Below are 16,850 nucleotides of genomic sequence, written 5' to 3'. Positions count from 1 at the left end.
GTTCTCCATGGTTGCTGCCTGACCTGCTGAGTTACTCCAGCACTGTGTCCTTTTGAAGATCAAGTCTGCCTTACTTCAGTTTTAAAGCAAATTTGCACGGCAATACCAAAGGTCTGACATTTTTTCTTCGAAAACTACCTGCTGCAATTATTTGCACCAGGGTTTAAAACACAGCCATGAGAAGTGAGAACATTGTAAATGTATTGTAATAAATTGTTTTTATTGATATTAAAAAGAAAAGTACAATGATTGTGAATCTCATCTTTCTCTATTGTTGGTTGAGTGCACATGTTAAATACATGACATTATATTAGTTAACAAGAGTACACCTTAACTGTATTTGCTAAAACATTTAAAAAAGTAAAAAGCTTTTAACTAATGCGACTGCAGATGTTTCCTTTCATACTGGCTGATGCGAACGTTTGACAAAAGAACTAGATTTTCTGATTACTATTTTACATGATGTAACTTTTGAGATTTTCTTTCTCGTTTTAAAAAATCTGAAGCTTTCCATTTTTCGACAAAGCAACGGTGAATGGAATGAGGAGTCACTTAAACCAGAAGTGATTCACAAAACTGATAAGACACAAAAGTTGTTAACACAATGCTGGTCTGAAAACAAGATCAAGCACTAACCAAGTAATTACACTTGATTATACCATGGCTGACAGCAGTGAGCATGGGTATACATAGTTTCCACAAAGAAGGAGACCCGGGGTCATCTGGTTGAAACCTCACAGAGGTTTCCAATACCAAATAACACCCGTGAGTGTGCGCGCACAGGAGAGAGAGAGAGAGACAGAGAAAGGAGAAATAATTTCTTTACATTTTTTGGTACAAAGCATCTACGAAAGCTTTACTAGTACAAAATTAGACAAAATAGTTTATAATAGTCTTTGCAGTTACTCATCAGTGCTAAGTACATTATTTGGACCAATTTTTTATATATATTTTACATAAAATAAATAATGCCTTTACGCAGTGCCATTTTTTTTTTTTAATAGCTTGGCGGCTCAACACTGCAAGATATAGCTCAGACTAATTCCAAAAAGAGACTGCTTCTGGTCACTAAGCTCGAGTTCAAGTAAGTTTTCAAAGCAAAGCAAGTAACTAAGAATAAGAAATAAAGTTGCAAAATATAGAAAAATTAATTACAACACTGCTGTTTCCCTTTGATTTTTGTCTTTTTAAAAATGCCTTTTGCCTTCTCCTTGCCTATCTTGCACCGCCAAAACCAAGCTAAATATTTTTTTTTTTAAACGTTTCCTAAAACGGAAAGTTAATTTCAAGTTCTGTTTGATGTTCGTGCATTTATCAAATCTCAATTCTTCGAGTCAGCTGTTTTGCTTCTTTTAAAGAAAGTTAGCACCGTAACACAAGTGTGCTGACCACACTTTTCATTCAAAGAAATAGTGCCGTTGAAAGAAAAAATTATCAACAAAAATACGCAATCTGCGGCATTGTGAGCCTGCGCCCAAACCACCGTCTTTAGTCACCACAGGACCTCCTAATCTCATGATTTAGACAACGGTGCAGGATCTAGATGACATTAAGTTTTCCACAAAGTGTTGATATCCCTTTTTGGGTAGGTGCAGAGCAATCATGGGTACACTATCTAGACTCCATTGCATGACATTTGTATGGAAAATGAACTGCACTCTTCGGTGTGAGCCCTTTGGCCCAAACAACTCCGACGTCGCAACTTCTTTTTGCCAGCCAGGCTTTACTCTCAATGGGCCACACGAGTATCATTGCACTGCTTTCTTGGCTGACGGAGAGGGGATGGGTGGACAGGCGGGTGTAGTGGCTTGGTGGAAAGACCGAGTGGGGAGAGGGAAGGAGGAAGAGCGGGGAGGGGGGGGGGGGATGGGGGCGCGGAGGTGGTGGAACCCAGTTGGAATGCCACAGAAATGACGTCATGTACAAAGCTATAATCCCTGTCTTTTACCACATGAAATGTGCAAAATATTTCTTCATCATTCCTGACTGAAGTATTTCTTTGATAATGCTCGGACTTCCAGGGGTGGTTTGACAGGGAGAGTCAGAAGTGGCTTGTGCGTTTCGACATACTGCAAGCTCTGGACTTCTTCAATTTGCCTCCTGAGCCTCAGGGCCATGTGACTTGGAATAATGCCTCGTCGTAGACGCTGGGCAGATCTTTTTTGCCAGAAGTCATATTTTGAATACTTGGCAACCAAAGGCTTCCTAAAGTTTTCCTGTAAATTAAACAAAACAGGCATTAGCAGCCATGCCAATTGCATGCCATAATAGCATCAAAGGGTTATCTGATGTTCCCAGCCTGAGCGAACTGATAAGCAAACTATCATGTCCCATTGTTCACTGGCTTAGCACTGCCAGTTCTCAAACAAATAGCCTGAACTACTGTCAACCGGTAAACAAGCCCTTTAAAAAGAGACTGGAAGACTTTTTTGTTTGTTCTCCCTTTTCTGAACACTTCGGTACTTTTCAAAGTCTTACCTTCCCAAGAGAATCAACAACAGGTCATTAGAAATTAGAAGTTTCAGTGCGGGGGGCATGGAGCTTCACCGGGCGTGAACAAAGGTCAAAGTTTAGGTGATGACCTGGTAGCCCCCAATTACATAGGCAAAGTAAGGAACAGTATATCACCAAGCTGCCGACAAGCTCTTGTGACTGGTGTCCCAAAGACCTTTCTGTCCGGGCCTCCTCCACTGTCAGGATGGATCGGAGGATCAGTACCTCATATTTTCGCTTGCACAGCTTACAACCCAGCACTATAAGTATTGATTTCTCTAATGTCTGCTAACCTTTGCATTCCCTCTCTCTCCATCCCTCCCCCACCCTGGTCGTCCTACTAGCTTCACTGTCGTCCTGCTTACTTTCATGGTTTGTATCCACTCGTTATCATCTTTTCCACAGCCAACAATGAACCATTGTGTGCTCCACCTTTCCTTGATCATTGTTGCTGGCTTTGCTTTGTTAATTTCATACCTTTCATTCATTTGTTCTTTACACCTTTTCATATCTCTAGTTTCCCTCTCCCCTGATTCTCAGTCTGAAGAAGGTCCCGACTCACAAAGTTACATATTTCTTTTCTCCAGAGATGCTGCCTGACACGCTGAATTACTCCAGCATTTTGTGCCTATCTTCAATGTAAACCAGCATCAGCAGTTCCTTCCTACACATCCTGAAGAAACCAGTTGCATTATTTGTGCTTTCCCATATGTAATAGGTTTTCAATTTTTGGCGGCAAATAAAAAAATATTGGGTAATGAGTTGACGGAGTGGAACGGGGGGTGGGGGGGGGGGGGGGGGAATGGGTCGGGGTTGAGGTTGGTGGGGGTTGGCTTTAAGTAATCAAAACACGATGGTGGTAAATGGACCTTCAGTTGACATTGAATTAATAGTCATGCCTTTCCCTGGCAGGTTGCTCCTGAAAATAGACGTGCCCTCCCTGGCCTTGCACTGAGATCTCTCTCTAGGGAACGCCAAATGAAAAGATCTCTTTCAATAAAGTTCTTTAATTTAAATGAAATAATCTCTCAGATGGTCTTAATTTTGCACTGGCATCAGAAGATAAAAGGCTTAAGCTAAAGACTCAGTTGTTGAAAGTCAGATAGCAATACTTTATGTCACAGGGGAAAACAATTCACTTAACGTCTCTGACACTATAAAAACCCTCCAGGAATAATGCATGGGCAGCAAATGGAATCAATTGTGTTTTGATCATTTAATGAATGTTTTAGGTGTGCAATGAAAGCAGACTCCAAACTACTTAAAACTGGTTGATGCTTTCACTATTATGAAGGCTTTTGACTGATATAAGTAAGGAAATTACACAAGCAGAAAGGTTACAAATTGCTCACAAAATTGACAATAACTTAGCACAAAAAAGAGGATAAAAGAACAGTAGGTTGCACTGATCTGGAAGGCATAGTTTTTAGAGGTAAACTATGGAAACAGGCCCTCCGACCAACGGAGTCTGCTCCGACTGGCGATTACCTGTACGCTAGTTCTATCCTACACACTAGGGACAATTTACAGAAGCCAATTAACCTACACATCTTCATGTATTTGGAGTGTGGGAGGAATTCGAACGCCCGGAGAAACCCCACGCGGTCACAGGGAGAATGTGCAAACTCCATGCAGACAGCACCTGCAGTCAGGTTCGAACCTGGGTCTCTGGCTCTGTGAGGCTACAAATCTACCTCTGCGCCACCATAGCCTTAAAAGCAAGGTGGAAGTAAATTTGATAGGAAACCCGCAAAATAGGCACAGATTATGCATAAACTAGAAGAATATGCAGCACATAGGAAAGACCCAAGGGTTTCGAACTGGTTGATTTGTCCCTTCAATGAGCTGGCAATGAGGAGCAAATGGCCAGCCACAGTGTGTCATGCAGACAACTGTCAGCAGTGTGCACATATTTACACTTGAAGAGAAACAAGTGCCTTACACACAGATGTGTTTATGGGTTTGTTTGCAGCTTTAGTGTCACCCAAACCCATAACTGCTGAGATTGAATTAAAGAAGCTGTTATGATTAATGAACTATTTTTCTTAAGAATATCAGGCATGACTTAGCTATTTTGCACAAAACCTTATCGAACACTTTATTTAGTATTTAGAGATACAGCATGGAAATGGGCCCTTCAGCCCACCTAGTCCATGCCAACCACACTCATTCTATGCTATCTCACTTTTGCATCCACTCACTAATCACTAGGGGCTATTTACAGAGGCCAATTAACCTATAAAATCGCACATCTTTGGGATGTGGAAGGAAACCGAAGCACCCAGAGGAAACCCATGCAGTCACAGGGAGAACGTGCAAACTCCACACAGACAACACCCAAGATCAGGATGGAACTTGGGTCTCTGGCAGTGAGACAGCAGCACTACTAGCTGTGCCAATGAGCCACCCGTAACATATTTTCTATTATTACAGTCAATTGACATAACTGGCAATAATAGAGGGAATGTTAACATGTCATATTCTCTCAGAAGCCAATAAATCAAATGGTTGTGAAGAGGATTTAGTTTATTCAGAGATGTAGCATGGAAGAAGGCCCTTCAGCCCACCAATCACCCGTTCACACACAATTTCTATGTTATCCCATTTTCTTATTTATTCCCAACACATTAGGGTCATTTCTGTTTATAGAGACCAATTAACTTACAAACCCACATATTTTTGGGATGTGGGGGGAAACCGGACCTTCTGGAGGAAAACCCATGGAGATCGTGTAAACTCCACACAGACAGCACCAGAGGTCAGAACTGAACCTGGGTCTCTGGTGCTATGAGGCAGTGGCTCTACCAGCTGTGCCACTGTGCTACCCAATACAGTGGGAACAGTGTGTAGGGAGGAACTGCAGATGCTGGTTTAAATCAGAGACAGATACAAAAAACTGGAGTAACTCAGCGGGTCAGGCAGCATTTCTGGAGAATAGTAATAGGTGACGTTTTGGGTTGAGACCCTTCTTCAGACTGTAGGAACACCTTTCACCTGATCTGTTGACTGCCTGGTATACTACCTAATACTAGCAACAACTAGAGAGTGGTCCTGAGCTAATATCTACCTCACTGGAGACTCTTGGACTATCTTTAATTGGACATTATCTTGCGCTAACCTTATCGTGTTGTGTGGATACACTATGGATAGCTTTTCATTGCACCTCAGCACATGTGACAATAAACTAAACTTAAAGCTAATATTTCCCCCCCCCCCCCCCCCCCCCCACACAAACTTGCACAAACTTGCTGCCTAGTTGAAAGGTTCTTGAAGAGACCACCTTCCTAATGGAACAAATCACACACCTTGTTTGCTGGTGGTAGAAGGTTGAAGGGTGTGCCGGAGAGATCTCGCTCTTTCTTGACCGGCTTTGCACAGTAGAGTTCTAGTAGGCCCAGGTCGCAGCTACGGAAGCAACATTCTTCTACTATTCCTCTGTTCTGTCGCCGGCTGTTGGATCGCCCTGTCGGTCTACCTGAAAGATTGGAAATAATTTATCTTTTTCTTCCCCTTTAGTTTAAAAGAACATTTTAATTCCAGAATCTCCCTGTTAACATTGGCTTACAACAATGGAGAAAAGATCAACTGAATTTGCAGATTTATTTATTTATTTTTTTAAAAGCAATGACTATTTAACTTTGCCAACACAGCAGGAAAGGTCCTTGTAATGGGGTCCAATGAACTATGTACTATTAGCTGTAGGATTTGAGTTAAAGATAACTCTGGCCAAAGTTGTGAGCAATCACCTTTTATGTCAGAGTTTGCTCCGAACTTTGCCCATGTTAACTTATTCCAGTAGTTCAGATACTGTAGACAGGAATTATCCTTTGGGGAATCTCACTGATGACTGCATTCCTTTTTCTCAGGTCGATGGAGATAGCATCACTTTCCGTCCCGGGTGCACACACAGAAATAAAAACACTTAAGCCACATTGTTATGAAAGATTTGCTTTTCCGTGCAAAGGCTTTATCTTTCTCTTGAGGTGAAAAAAAAGGCCTCTCATCATATTCTTATTTTCATCTCTACTGCCGTGTGCCCTTCACTTGTGAAGATCTCCAGATGATCAAGCCAGATAAACAACAATACAGACATGTTGACTCAAGACATAACTATGCCTTCATTGCTAACCAAAGTCCTACAAATTGGGGAATTTGTTAAAAAATCAGGCTAGACCACATTTGTTTTAAAATGAGGCCAATTTGTTTGTACAGGCAGAATACCAGATACAACAATTGGGAACTCGGGTCTAAAACTGTCACGTGCGTGAAAAAAACCCAAAAAGAAATTCTTTCTTCCCCCAACCCTTTCTTCTGCAGAATATAGTTACAGAAGCCCAGATCATTAAAAATGTCTTCAAATGAAAGATGGAATGCAGCAGCGGTATTACTTTAATCAGAAGAATGTGGAAATAAACAAGCACTCCATTGTGACTATCAGCAGTGGTTTAGCTTTGTGTCCTTGTCAAACACGAGAGGGAACGCAGGAGAAATGTGCTTATTCAGCACAAGTGCAAGCTTGGAAATGGGCTCATCCACAGTGTGTGTCAGTGACACCTGCCTGTTGCTTCTTTTCTCCTATTCCAGCGAGATTTGTGAACATTACAAGCTTTGCAAATTGGCACAGGGCTCATCGTACACGTGGTGATCAAGATGTTTGAAGGAAATGACAATTCAGTTTAAGTTTCCTCAATCATTGGGATCAAAGCTTAAAAATCTCAGGAGGATCTCTGGAGGAAAAGGATGGGTGACGTTTCAGGTCGGAACCCTTCTTCAGACTCTTAAAAAGCTGCAAACGTTACCACTAGTATTTATAGTCACAAGCTGGGGGCTAATATACAAAATAAAATCCAAATCCAGCAGTATCTACTATTGATTAACACCATGAGAAAGTATTTAGTAAATGATCTGAGGTTCAAATGTTTGGTCTTTTTAAAAGTATATCCTAACCCACTGCAAGTCACTCAGAATACTTTGCGTGTTGGCACAGAGGGATCTCGAGGTTTATTAAATAGCAATATTAATTTTTATTGACATGGCACAGCTTGGAGGGATGCTGGAGCTCAAATGTCATTTGAAAATTTCCAAATCACAAATGGATGCTGCAACTCAAAGGTTCTTTGAAAAGTTTAGAATCACAAGTGCGCAAACACTTGAAGGAAACGCTTTCCCTTCATTACTGTTTGCATGGAAGCAGAATTGATAGAACATTCAAAAATCTTATCCTTACAGTACAAGTGTAAACACATACAACTCCATCAGATGAGTAAAGCCTTTCAATGGACAGAATTGGTTGAGGTCCAGGCTGTGGTTCATGCTTGTGTCTTGCAACCTCACCACTCCACAAGACCACGAGTCACCTGCACCTCAGCATCCTATATCCTTATTCTCACGTAATAAATATATATCATTGGAATTGAACTTTGCAATGACAGCTCCTGGTCACAATTCCCAAGGTAAAATAATTCTTAGTTCTGCACTTCCAATTATTTCAACATGGTCCTGAATGTTGCATTGCCTAATTTGCAGAATGCCAACCTGTGCCGGCTGTAACATGAACTCAATAAAGTCTCTTTAAGGGAGTCATTACTAAATGTCACTATCATGCGGTGAAAATGCAGCATGACAGGATTCAAGAGAAGCACTCAGTGTGAGGAAGCACCACCAGAAAACACTGGAACACACCGATAAGATTGGCAGGCTCCATAATCTCCACAACAACAAAAATAATAATTGAGGCCACAGGCTCTATAATGGAGATTTAACTGAGTGGCCACCTCCTTAAGCGTGTGCCAAGTAATCACCAAAGAGCAGGATAATAGTAATTGGGGATTGGGATGGGGGGGAAGGGGTGTTTGAGAAAGATAAATCAGATTGAGCAAATTTCCATATACAAGCCCCTCAAGGCAATTCTTTAGTTTCTGTTTTTTTTGGCATACAAGGGGTTAACTTACTGAAGTAAAATCCTCTTTCACCACACACAAACTGTAGTGTGTCCACCAATTCACCGCCACATAGTGTTTCAGCTGCAGACACTCCCTCCATGATGTACATTGTGAAAGCGATGGAAATGAACAGCAGATGCCTGGTTGGGGACATCTTTCTGCCCTGGAAAGGAAAACAAAAAAAGTTTCAATCAGCTGAACATGCCAATTCCCAATTATCTTAAAAAGTCTCTACAGTAGCTTCCCCTCACTGTGTTACCACGTGTTATTTTGTTTTGACAAGACCATTACATCCCTACTGATATCATTGGGGGATTGGAAAAAGTTGCATGTTGGCAAGTCAAAATTCCCACTGGCTCCATAAAGAACTTGAAGCAGGAGCTTGATTTGTAAGATGGCTTTGATTAGCTCTGATCCAAATAAATAATATCATTACATTGAGTCAGAGCGGAGATATTATCCTTGTAACACAAGCAGAATGGGAAATATGCATTCCAGAATCCAGTTCAGTCATCGCTAGCGTGCTGTCCAAAACCTCTGATAACATCAGTTTGGTCTACTACTTCAAAAGCAAAACAGGAGAATGAAAACTGATTGCAAAAGACTTAAATTCTGCAACATCGCCAAGCAGCAGACATTGATGCTAAATGGTATCATTTCTCCCTCAAGTCCCATCAGCTGTTATAAAAGACTAAAAGCACACAGGACTGCTACTGACAGTCTGTCAAGTCTTTTCAGCAATGATTACGCCAGATTTAGAAGTTAATAAGCATCCGTTACTAGCACAAAATGAAATGTTGTGCACTGTCCACGGTACCCAGACCATGGTATTGAATGATGCAGTTGTGAATTATTAAAAGCAGAAAACTCCATGGGAATTGTGTGTGGTCTGTACCGGTGGAGAGCGTGAATGATTAAAGCACAGTCACAAATCCTGCACTTCATCAATAATATGTAATTGCTATAGTTACAGAATTTGGGTTAAAGTGTGCTGATTTATTTGCTATATATCTGAACTACTCTTTAAGCTTTACAAGTTTAAAATTAACAACTGAGGTTACAATTTCATAAATTAGATAAACTTCAAAATAGTTTGGGTGATAACAAATAAATTATTGAAATTATCGAGTTATTTCTGATCGTATGAAGTAGAAAAATACTTCTTGTATTTCCGAGTCTAGAAGGAATTCCAATACCTATTTTATAAATATACATCTGAATATCTACAATCGATATGCTCCAGTGTCGTTGAAAGTTCGCCCCAATTGTCAAAACTACTTGAAAGACGTACAAAGCGAACTGCTCCCAAACTGCAACTGGACTTTACATACAAAGATTTGGAGCGAAATAGCCACTCAAAACGTCAGTATGTTCATGAACACCAGAGCAGTCTGTGTCATTCGCTGAACGGCATTCTCCACTTCCCCTTGTTTAACTTCATTGAGAGCGATTTTCTTGGCAATTAAAAAAAAACTGCTTATAATGTTGCAATTTGTCAGAAGAACGTTTTTTTAAACACTAATTATTTCATAGCTAAACTAGGTTGGTGTCTTGTTTATGGGAAGCGTGCACTGTCAGGATGCAATAGATCTCAGCGATCGGTTTTGTCCGGGTGTAAGATTTTACAGTCAAGTCAAATCAAGGAATGTAGCGGCACACAAGAAGGATGCTAACGCTACCCAGTGGAATAGTCTGGGAAGCTCACTCCAAAACCAGGCTGTGAATAGCGAGCGGAGCACAAAACAAGAAATAAGGAGCATCAGATTACTTCTCTGTTCTCAGGGCCGGGTGTTTTTTTGTTTCTACGTTATTGTTAATGCATGCGCCCGATTTTAAAACTACCGAAATACGTTTAGAAACTACTGCGAACGCCGGAGGAAAGCGAAAGGCGGGGAATCGACCCAAAAAAAGCACTGTGGTATGCACAACTTTTCTAACCCTTTTTGTTAAAAATCGATGTGTTCTAAATAAAGTGAGTTCATTTTTGTTTTGCAAATGAAACCAAAAAAATGCAAAAACACGATTAAAAACAAAACGCCACCAGCTAGCACACTTGTAAAATAAATTAAGTTACCCAACGTTAAAAGTGGTTGCAACTAAGCAGTGAAATTAACAGAATGGAAACAAACGATTGCGTGCTAAGAGTTTTAAAATGAGATGCCTGGTTAATGCATTGTTACCTTCACGGGGTTGTCGCGGCAAGATGTGTCTGCACAAGTCGGGCAGAGAGCTGGGCATTTGGGATCCATTGTACGGCGGTTGTGGAGACGGAGGGGCGCACTAACCAGATGAAGTTCCTTCAAACGCTGCTCCAGAGTTCAGGAGACAGATAGAATAGAGCGCCCGCGCTCCTTATATACCCGCAGCGTGATCCGCAGCACGCAAGGCCACGCTCCGAGGGGTCACAGCCGCAGCACGGAGCTGGCAACACCGTCTCTCCCCCCTCTAGCAGCACAGTCGCCCTGCTTTCCACCAAGACCGTGCAACAATTAGCCTTCCTGCAAAATAAAACTGTTTGTGCTATTCCTTTTTAAAAGATCGTTGTCCTTCCCTCCCTTGCCCGTCTGGCTGTTGTCTTGTGTGTGTGAGTGTGGGTACAATTGTGTGAGTGTGGGTACAATTGTGTGAGTGTGGGTACAATTGTGTGAGTGTGGGTACAATTGTGTGTGTGTGAGAGAGTTTGTGTAATTGTGTGTAAATGCGTGTGCATGAGTTTGTGTAACTGCGTGTGTGTGTGCTTTTTGTAACTACTTTCTAATAATGCCGTTGTGCTTCAGATCTGTAATATTAGGCGCTCAATTTGACTTTTTAAACGCATAGACGCCCTCACTCGCCTGTCCCCGAAAAATATATATTATTTAACGTGGATCTATTCTGTCACTCTTGTTTATCATATCTCACACCCCTAACGGTCCTCTTTATGTTGACAACTTTTGATGAGGTATCCAACCCCCCCCCCCCCCCCCCCGTGATCTCAGGGAAGGAGGGAGGGGGCGGGATGGAGGGAGGGCGGAGTGTGGGGAGATAGCATTGTTCTACACTTGATAGCAACCACTAAGGTATAGGAGGATGAAAATTAACGTCCAGGTTCAGGAGCAGCTTCTTCCCTACAACCATCACGTTATTAAAGATTACAACCTCCAAATAGGCTCGATACCACAGTATATAGACTTGGGGACATTATTTTTGACTTTGCACTATTATTATCTATTCATTTAGTGTCATAGTCATATAGCGTAGAAACAGGCCCTTCGGCCCAACTTTCCCACACTGACCAACATGTCCCATCGAAACTAGTCCCACCTGCCTGCATTTGACCCATATCCCTCTAAACCTGTCTTATCTGTGTAACTGTCTAATTGTTTCTTAAACATTGCAATAGTCCTTGCTTCAACTACCTTCCCTGGCAGCTCGTTCCATACACCTACCACCCTTTGCGTTACCCCTCAGATTCCTATTAAATATTTCCCCTTCACCTTGTCTTTTTTTTATATATATGCTGAACTTTTTTCATTGTTTTTTATGAGTTTTACAGAGTACTATGTTTACATATCTGTAGATATGTATGTGTCTGAAGGGTCTCGACCCAACACATCACCTATTCCTTTTCTCCAGGGATGCTGCCTGACCCGCTGAGTTACTCCCGCATTTTGTGTCTATCTTGGGTGTAAACCAGCATCTGCAGTCCCTTCCTACACATGTTTAAATACCTGTTGTGCTGCTGCAAGGAAGAATTTAATTGTTCCCTTTCTGGATATATGACAATAAAACACTTATGATAAATAATGAGGTTCAGTCAGTGTGAGGAGTGTGGGGCGGGGAGATTGGAAATTGGACTTTTTTTTTAGAAATACTCTAATGAATTAGGCACTAGGGTTTCAATGTCAATTCCTCCCCTCTCCTTGAAATAGGTTGAGGAAAAACTGGGGATGAAGTCTCCAGTTCACTGTATTTGGGACCTGACATCATAAGGGACATCAGGTCAATATGGAGAGGTGGGTAACAATGTTAATTAATTAATATTGACCTGCCAAAGACAAATTGGGAGTGCAGAACAAACTTTTATTGACTATAGGTGCTGTCTGTATGGAGTTTGTACATTCTCCACATGACTGCGTGGGTTTTCTCCGGGTGCTCCGGTTTCATCCCACACTCCAAAGACGTACAGGCTTGTAGGTTAATTGGCTTCAGTAAAAATTGTAAATTGACCGTAGTGTGTACTATAATGTTAGTGTATAGCGATTGCTGGCCGCCACTGATTCGGTATGCCATAAGACCTGTTTCCATGATGTATCTCTAAACCAAACCAAGTGGAACTAAACTAACGTCACCGTCTTCCTGAAGAAGGGTTTCGGCCCGAAACGTTGCCTATTTCCTTCGCTCCATAGATGCTGCTGCACCCGCAGAGTTTCTCCAGCTTTTTTGTGTAACCATCACCGTCTTCCTGCTGTTTATGGAGGCTTTGGGAAACCCAGCTGTGGCCTGGAGGTAGAAGCTGTTGGCTCCATCCAGTCAGAACCTTTCTCATTGTCCTTTGCAAGCCAAAGGGTCACCCTTTTCCCCAATGTCAATAAGGGCGGCATAGTGGTGCAGCGGTAGAGTTGCTGCCTTACAGCCTCAGATACCTGGGTTTGATCCTGACCACTGTGCTGTCTGTACAGAGTTTCTATGTTCTCCCTGTGACCGCTTGGGTTTTTTTCCGGGTGCTCCAGTTTCCTCCCACATTCCGAAGATGTGCAGGTTTATAGGTTAATTGCCTTCTTTAAAAATTGTTTCTTGTGCGTAGGATAGAACTAGTGTACAGGCGATTGTTGGTCGGTGCAGACTCGGTGATCTGTTCTCCCTTTGACCATGTAAGTTTCCTGTGGGTGCTCCAGTTTCCTCCCACATCCTAATGCCGCAAGGGTTTGGAGGTTCATTGGCCTCTGTAAATTGCCCCAAAATGTGTAAGGAGTAGAGGAGAAAGTGGGATAAGATCGAATTAATGTGAACATCAGCGATAGTCGCCGTGGACTCGGTGGGCCAAAGGGTCTGTTTCCTCGCTGTATCTCTAAACTAAACTAAACTAAACCCACTCCCTCAGCATTGATCATCGGTCTGATGAAGGATCCCGACCCGAAACATCGCCTGTCCACAGATGCTGCCTGACCTACCGAGTTCCTCCATGGTTTTGGTAAGGACACCCCTCAAACATGGGAAGGGATATCATCCCAGGGGGCACATGAGTGGCAAGGGTGTTTTATTAAAGGCAGGTGTGAACATTACTGAGTATGACAACATTGAATCAAACGACACTGAGAATGTCTGAAGAGTTCTTGTACAGTTTTTGTGTTGTATATTTTTTTATTCTGAATAAAGTTTATTTTGGAAAAGAATTTAAAAAAATAATTTGGTCTGAAAAGTCTGAAGAGGAGTCCTGACCTGAAACGACACCATCCATGTTCTCCAGAGATGCTGTCTCTCTCGCTGAGTTACTCCAGGACTTTGTGTCTTCTCTGGTAAATCCACATCTGCAGTTCCTTGTTTCTAAGAATCACTTTGTGTTTTGCTCAAGTTTCCAGCATCTGCACTTCCCTGTGTTTCCCTCAGTATTAATACAGGTCAACACATCATCTAAACATCTCCTCAATCGCAATCATCCGATTACCGATCAGCCATCTCCCATTGCTGATCGCAGCCTCCCTCCCTCCTTTCCCAAACCTACCTGTGGACATCCCTCCAAGCCTGATCCATTTGTCCAAGGTCCTCTGTGACCTCCTGCCACTTGTTCTGTGTCCCAGAGCTACCACATAGGGAGTGGAAAAAAGTAAAAGGAGAAAAGGTCTTGCCGTTAGCTCTGGCAGCATCTCTGCATCCCATTCTTCTGCCCCCTCCCTGTCTCCCTGTAAAGAATGGAGCCATGCTGTCTGGTTTCCATTTCAGCAATTGGTGGCCAAATAATTCCACATCTAAATACTGGATTTAAAAACTATATAGATGGCAACCTTAAACATATTCACATTTTTCACACACAACGATACAATTGCCCTTGCTTTAGTTTCCTTCGCTGTTCAAATAATAGAGGTTTGTTCTGGAGTTAATTCATCATAGTGATGTTTTAACAGGGCTCTTATTTAACTGAAGCTTGTTTATAAAGAGAAGAGTGGTCAGGCTCTTGCTTTTACTGTTTACCTGCGATGTTGAGGTCTAAGTAGTGGGTTGTGTGAGTGATTCAAGATTTGATCTGTTTGCAGGGGCTGGAGAGCTTAGTTTAGTTTAGGTTTAGGATACAGCACAGGCCCTTTGGCCCACAGAGTCTACACTGACCATCGCTAATGCCTGGAATGCATTGCCGGGGTGGTGGTAGAGGCAGATACGATAATGGCATTTAAGAGGCTTTTAAACCATTGATAATGTTCACATGAGTTCGATGTTATCCCACTTCCTCATTAACTTCTTACACATTTGGGGGCAATTTACAGAGGGCAATGAACCTACAAACCCACGCGTCATTAGGAGTTGGGAGGAAACCCACAGGGTCGCAGGGAGAACGTGCAAACGCCACACGGACAGCACCCGAGGTCAAGATTAAACTTGGGTCTCTGACATCGTGAGGCAGCGACTCTACCAGCTGCGCCATTGTACCACCTCAAGAGGGGAGAAGAAACAGACACAAGACCCTGCTCCTGATTGTCATCTCATGACTCCCACCAGAGGTTTGCACATATGCATCTTGACCCAACAATGTACCTGCTTTAACATTCCCATCTGGATGTTCAAGGCCCTCGAGGTTCCAACAATTGCTTCTCATTGCAATCCATCCCTCTCTCCAACTCTCCAAGAATGTTTCCTTGCTCTCTGATTTGTTGTGTACTCCCCACTTTCTTTGCCTCATTAAGGGTAACCATGCTTCTTGAACCTAAACTCTGGACTACCCCTTTCCAAACATCGGGCAAAAGGTGTGGAAATGTGAAAACTGACATCTCCAGATTCAGGGGCAGTTTCTTCCCAGCTGTTATCAGGCAACTGAACCATCCTACCAACAAACTAGAGCGCAGTGCTGAGCTACTATCTACCTCATTGGAGACCTTCAGAATATCTGTGATCGGAGTTTTCTGGACTTTATCCTCAACTAAACGTTATTCACATTATTCACTTTATCATATATCTGTACACTGTGGACGGCTCGATTGTAATCATGTATTGTCTTTCCACGGACTGGTTAGCACACAACAAAAGCTTTTCTCTGTACCCCAGTTTACATGACAATAAACTAAACTCAAACCTCTCTCCTCATTGGACTTTTTTCTGATTCCACGTTTGGTCACATATCCTTATATTGCCCTCCTTGGTTTCCTTCAAAACACTTAAGAACCCACTTCCTTGAAATGCAAAGATCAGCGTCCTACTCTCACCTCCATTCAGTGTCTCCTTAATTCCCAGCTGGGAATGCTTTGGGAAACTTAATTACATCAAAGGCATTAGCTAAGTACAGCACGTTGAAGCCAACCTTTACAATAACTTAAGAATATTGATTTCCCCATTCATTTGACCCTCTCCTCGTCATAAGAACAAATCATTAAAAAAAATTCATCAGCGCCAATGATATGTAGAGTACAGTGGGAAAGAACTTACATTAATATTGTGCCAATTGCATCCTGTGGAGATCCCAAAGGACCCAGCAGGAAATGAATTACTTTGAACAGCCACTGTTGCAATGTAGAAAATTGTGGCAGAGAATTTTCCTTACGAGAGAGGAGGCCAGCAGCCCATTGAATGTATGTTGAGTTGAATTGAGTTTAGTTTATTGTAACGTGTACCGAGGTACAGTGAAAAGCTTGCGTTGCGTGCTAACCAGTCAGCAGAAAGGCAGTACATGGTTACAATTGGGCTGTCCACGATGCACAGATACATGATAAAAGGAATAACGTGGATTGTAATGCGTGATTGTAGGTCCACTTCCGCACGAAGAGTTGCCCGGGTTGGGTGCCATCTTGGATCCACCTTCATCGTGGTTCTCACTGAGGAGCGTGATGGGACTAGCGTGGATTGGACATCCTGGCCTGTTTCCGTGCTGTATGACTCTGCAACCCTGTATGACTCCGGTCCCGTCCAACACGCCCTACAATCGCCCCCAGAATCTGAAGTAATTGTCCCCAGTCTGAAGAAGGGCCCCGACCCGAATTATCACATATCCCTTTTCTCCAGAGATGCTGCTTGACCCGTTGAGTTACTCCAGAATTTTGTGTCTATCTTCCCCATAATCGATGTTCCCCACATCCGCATGAATTCTACCAGCCATATATAAGAGGTTAATTTACAGTGGCCAGTCAACTTACCTACCAGCACTTCGGAAATGTGGGAGGAAACTGGAGCATTTATGTAGTCACAAGAAGAACGTGCACAATGGCATAAAGATAGCACTGGAGGTCAGGA

At 42.4% G+C, this 16,850-nt stretch overlaps 1 protein-coding gene across 1 annotated transcript; it reads right to left on the bottom strand.

The window, feature by feature from the left end:
- Positions 1 to 201: 201 nt before the first annotated feature.
- Positions 202 to 10,814, bottom strand: LOC129705838 (insulin-like growth factor II). The gene is made up of 4 exons (XM_055649670.1): positions 10,616 to 10,814; positions 8,445 to 8,598; positions 5,799 to 5,968; positions 202 to 2,216 (listed from the first exon to the last, which is right to left on the bottom strand). Exons 1-4 carry the CDS (start codon positions 10,682 to 10,684, stop codon positions 1,977 to 1,979), a joined length of 633 nt encoding a protein of 210 aa, XP_055505645.1. The 5' UTR covers positions 10,685 to 10,814; the 3' UTR covers positions 202 to 1,976.
- Between the last annotated feature and the right edge of the window lie 6,036 nt (positions 10,815 to 16,850).

The sequence above is a fragment of the Leucoraja erinacea genome, chromosome 18 (genome assembly GCF_028641065.1).
Source record: "Leucoraja erinacea ecotype New England chromosome 18, Leri_hhj_1, whole genome shotgun sequence".
NCBI classification, from domain to species: domain Eukaryota; kingdom Metazoa; phylum Chordata; class Chondrichthyes; order Rajiformes; family Rajidae; genus Leucoraja; species Leucoraja erinaceus.
This window is presented reverse-complemented; position numbering and strand designations above follow the sequence as displayed.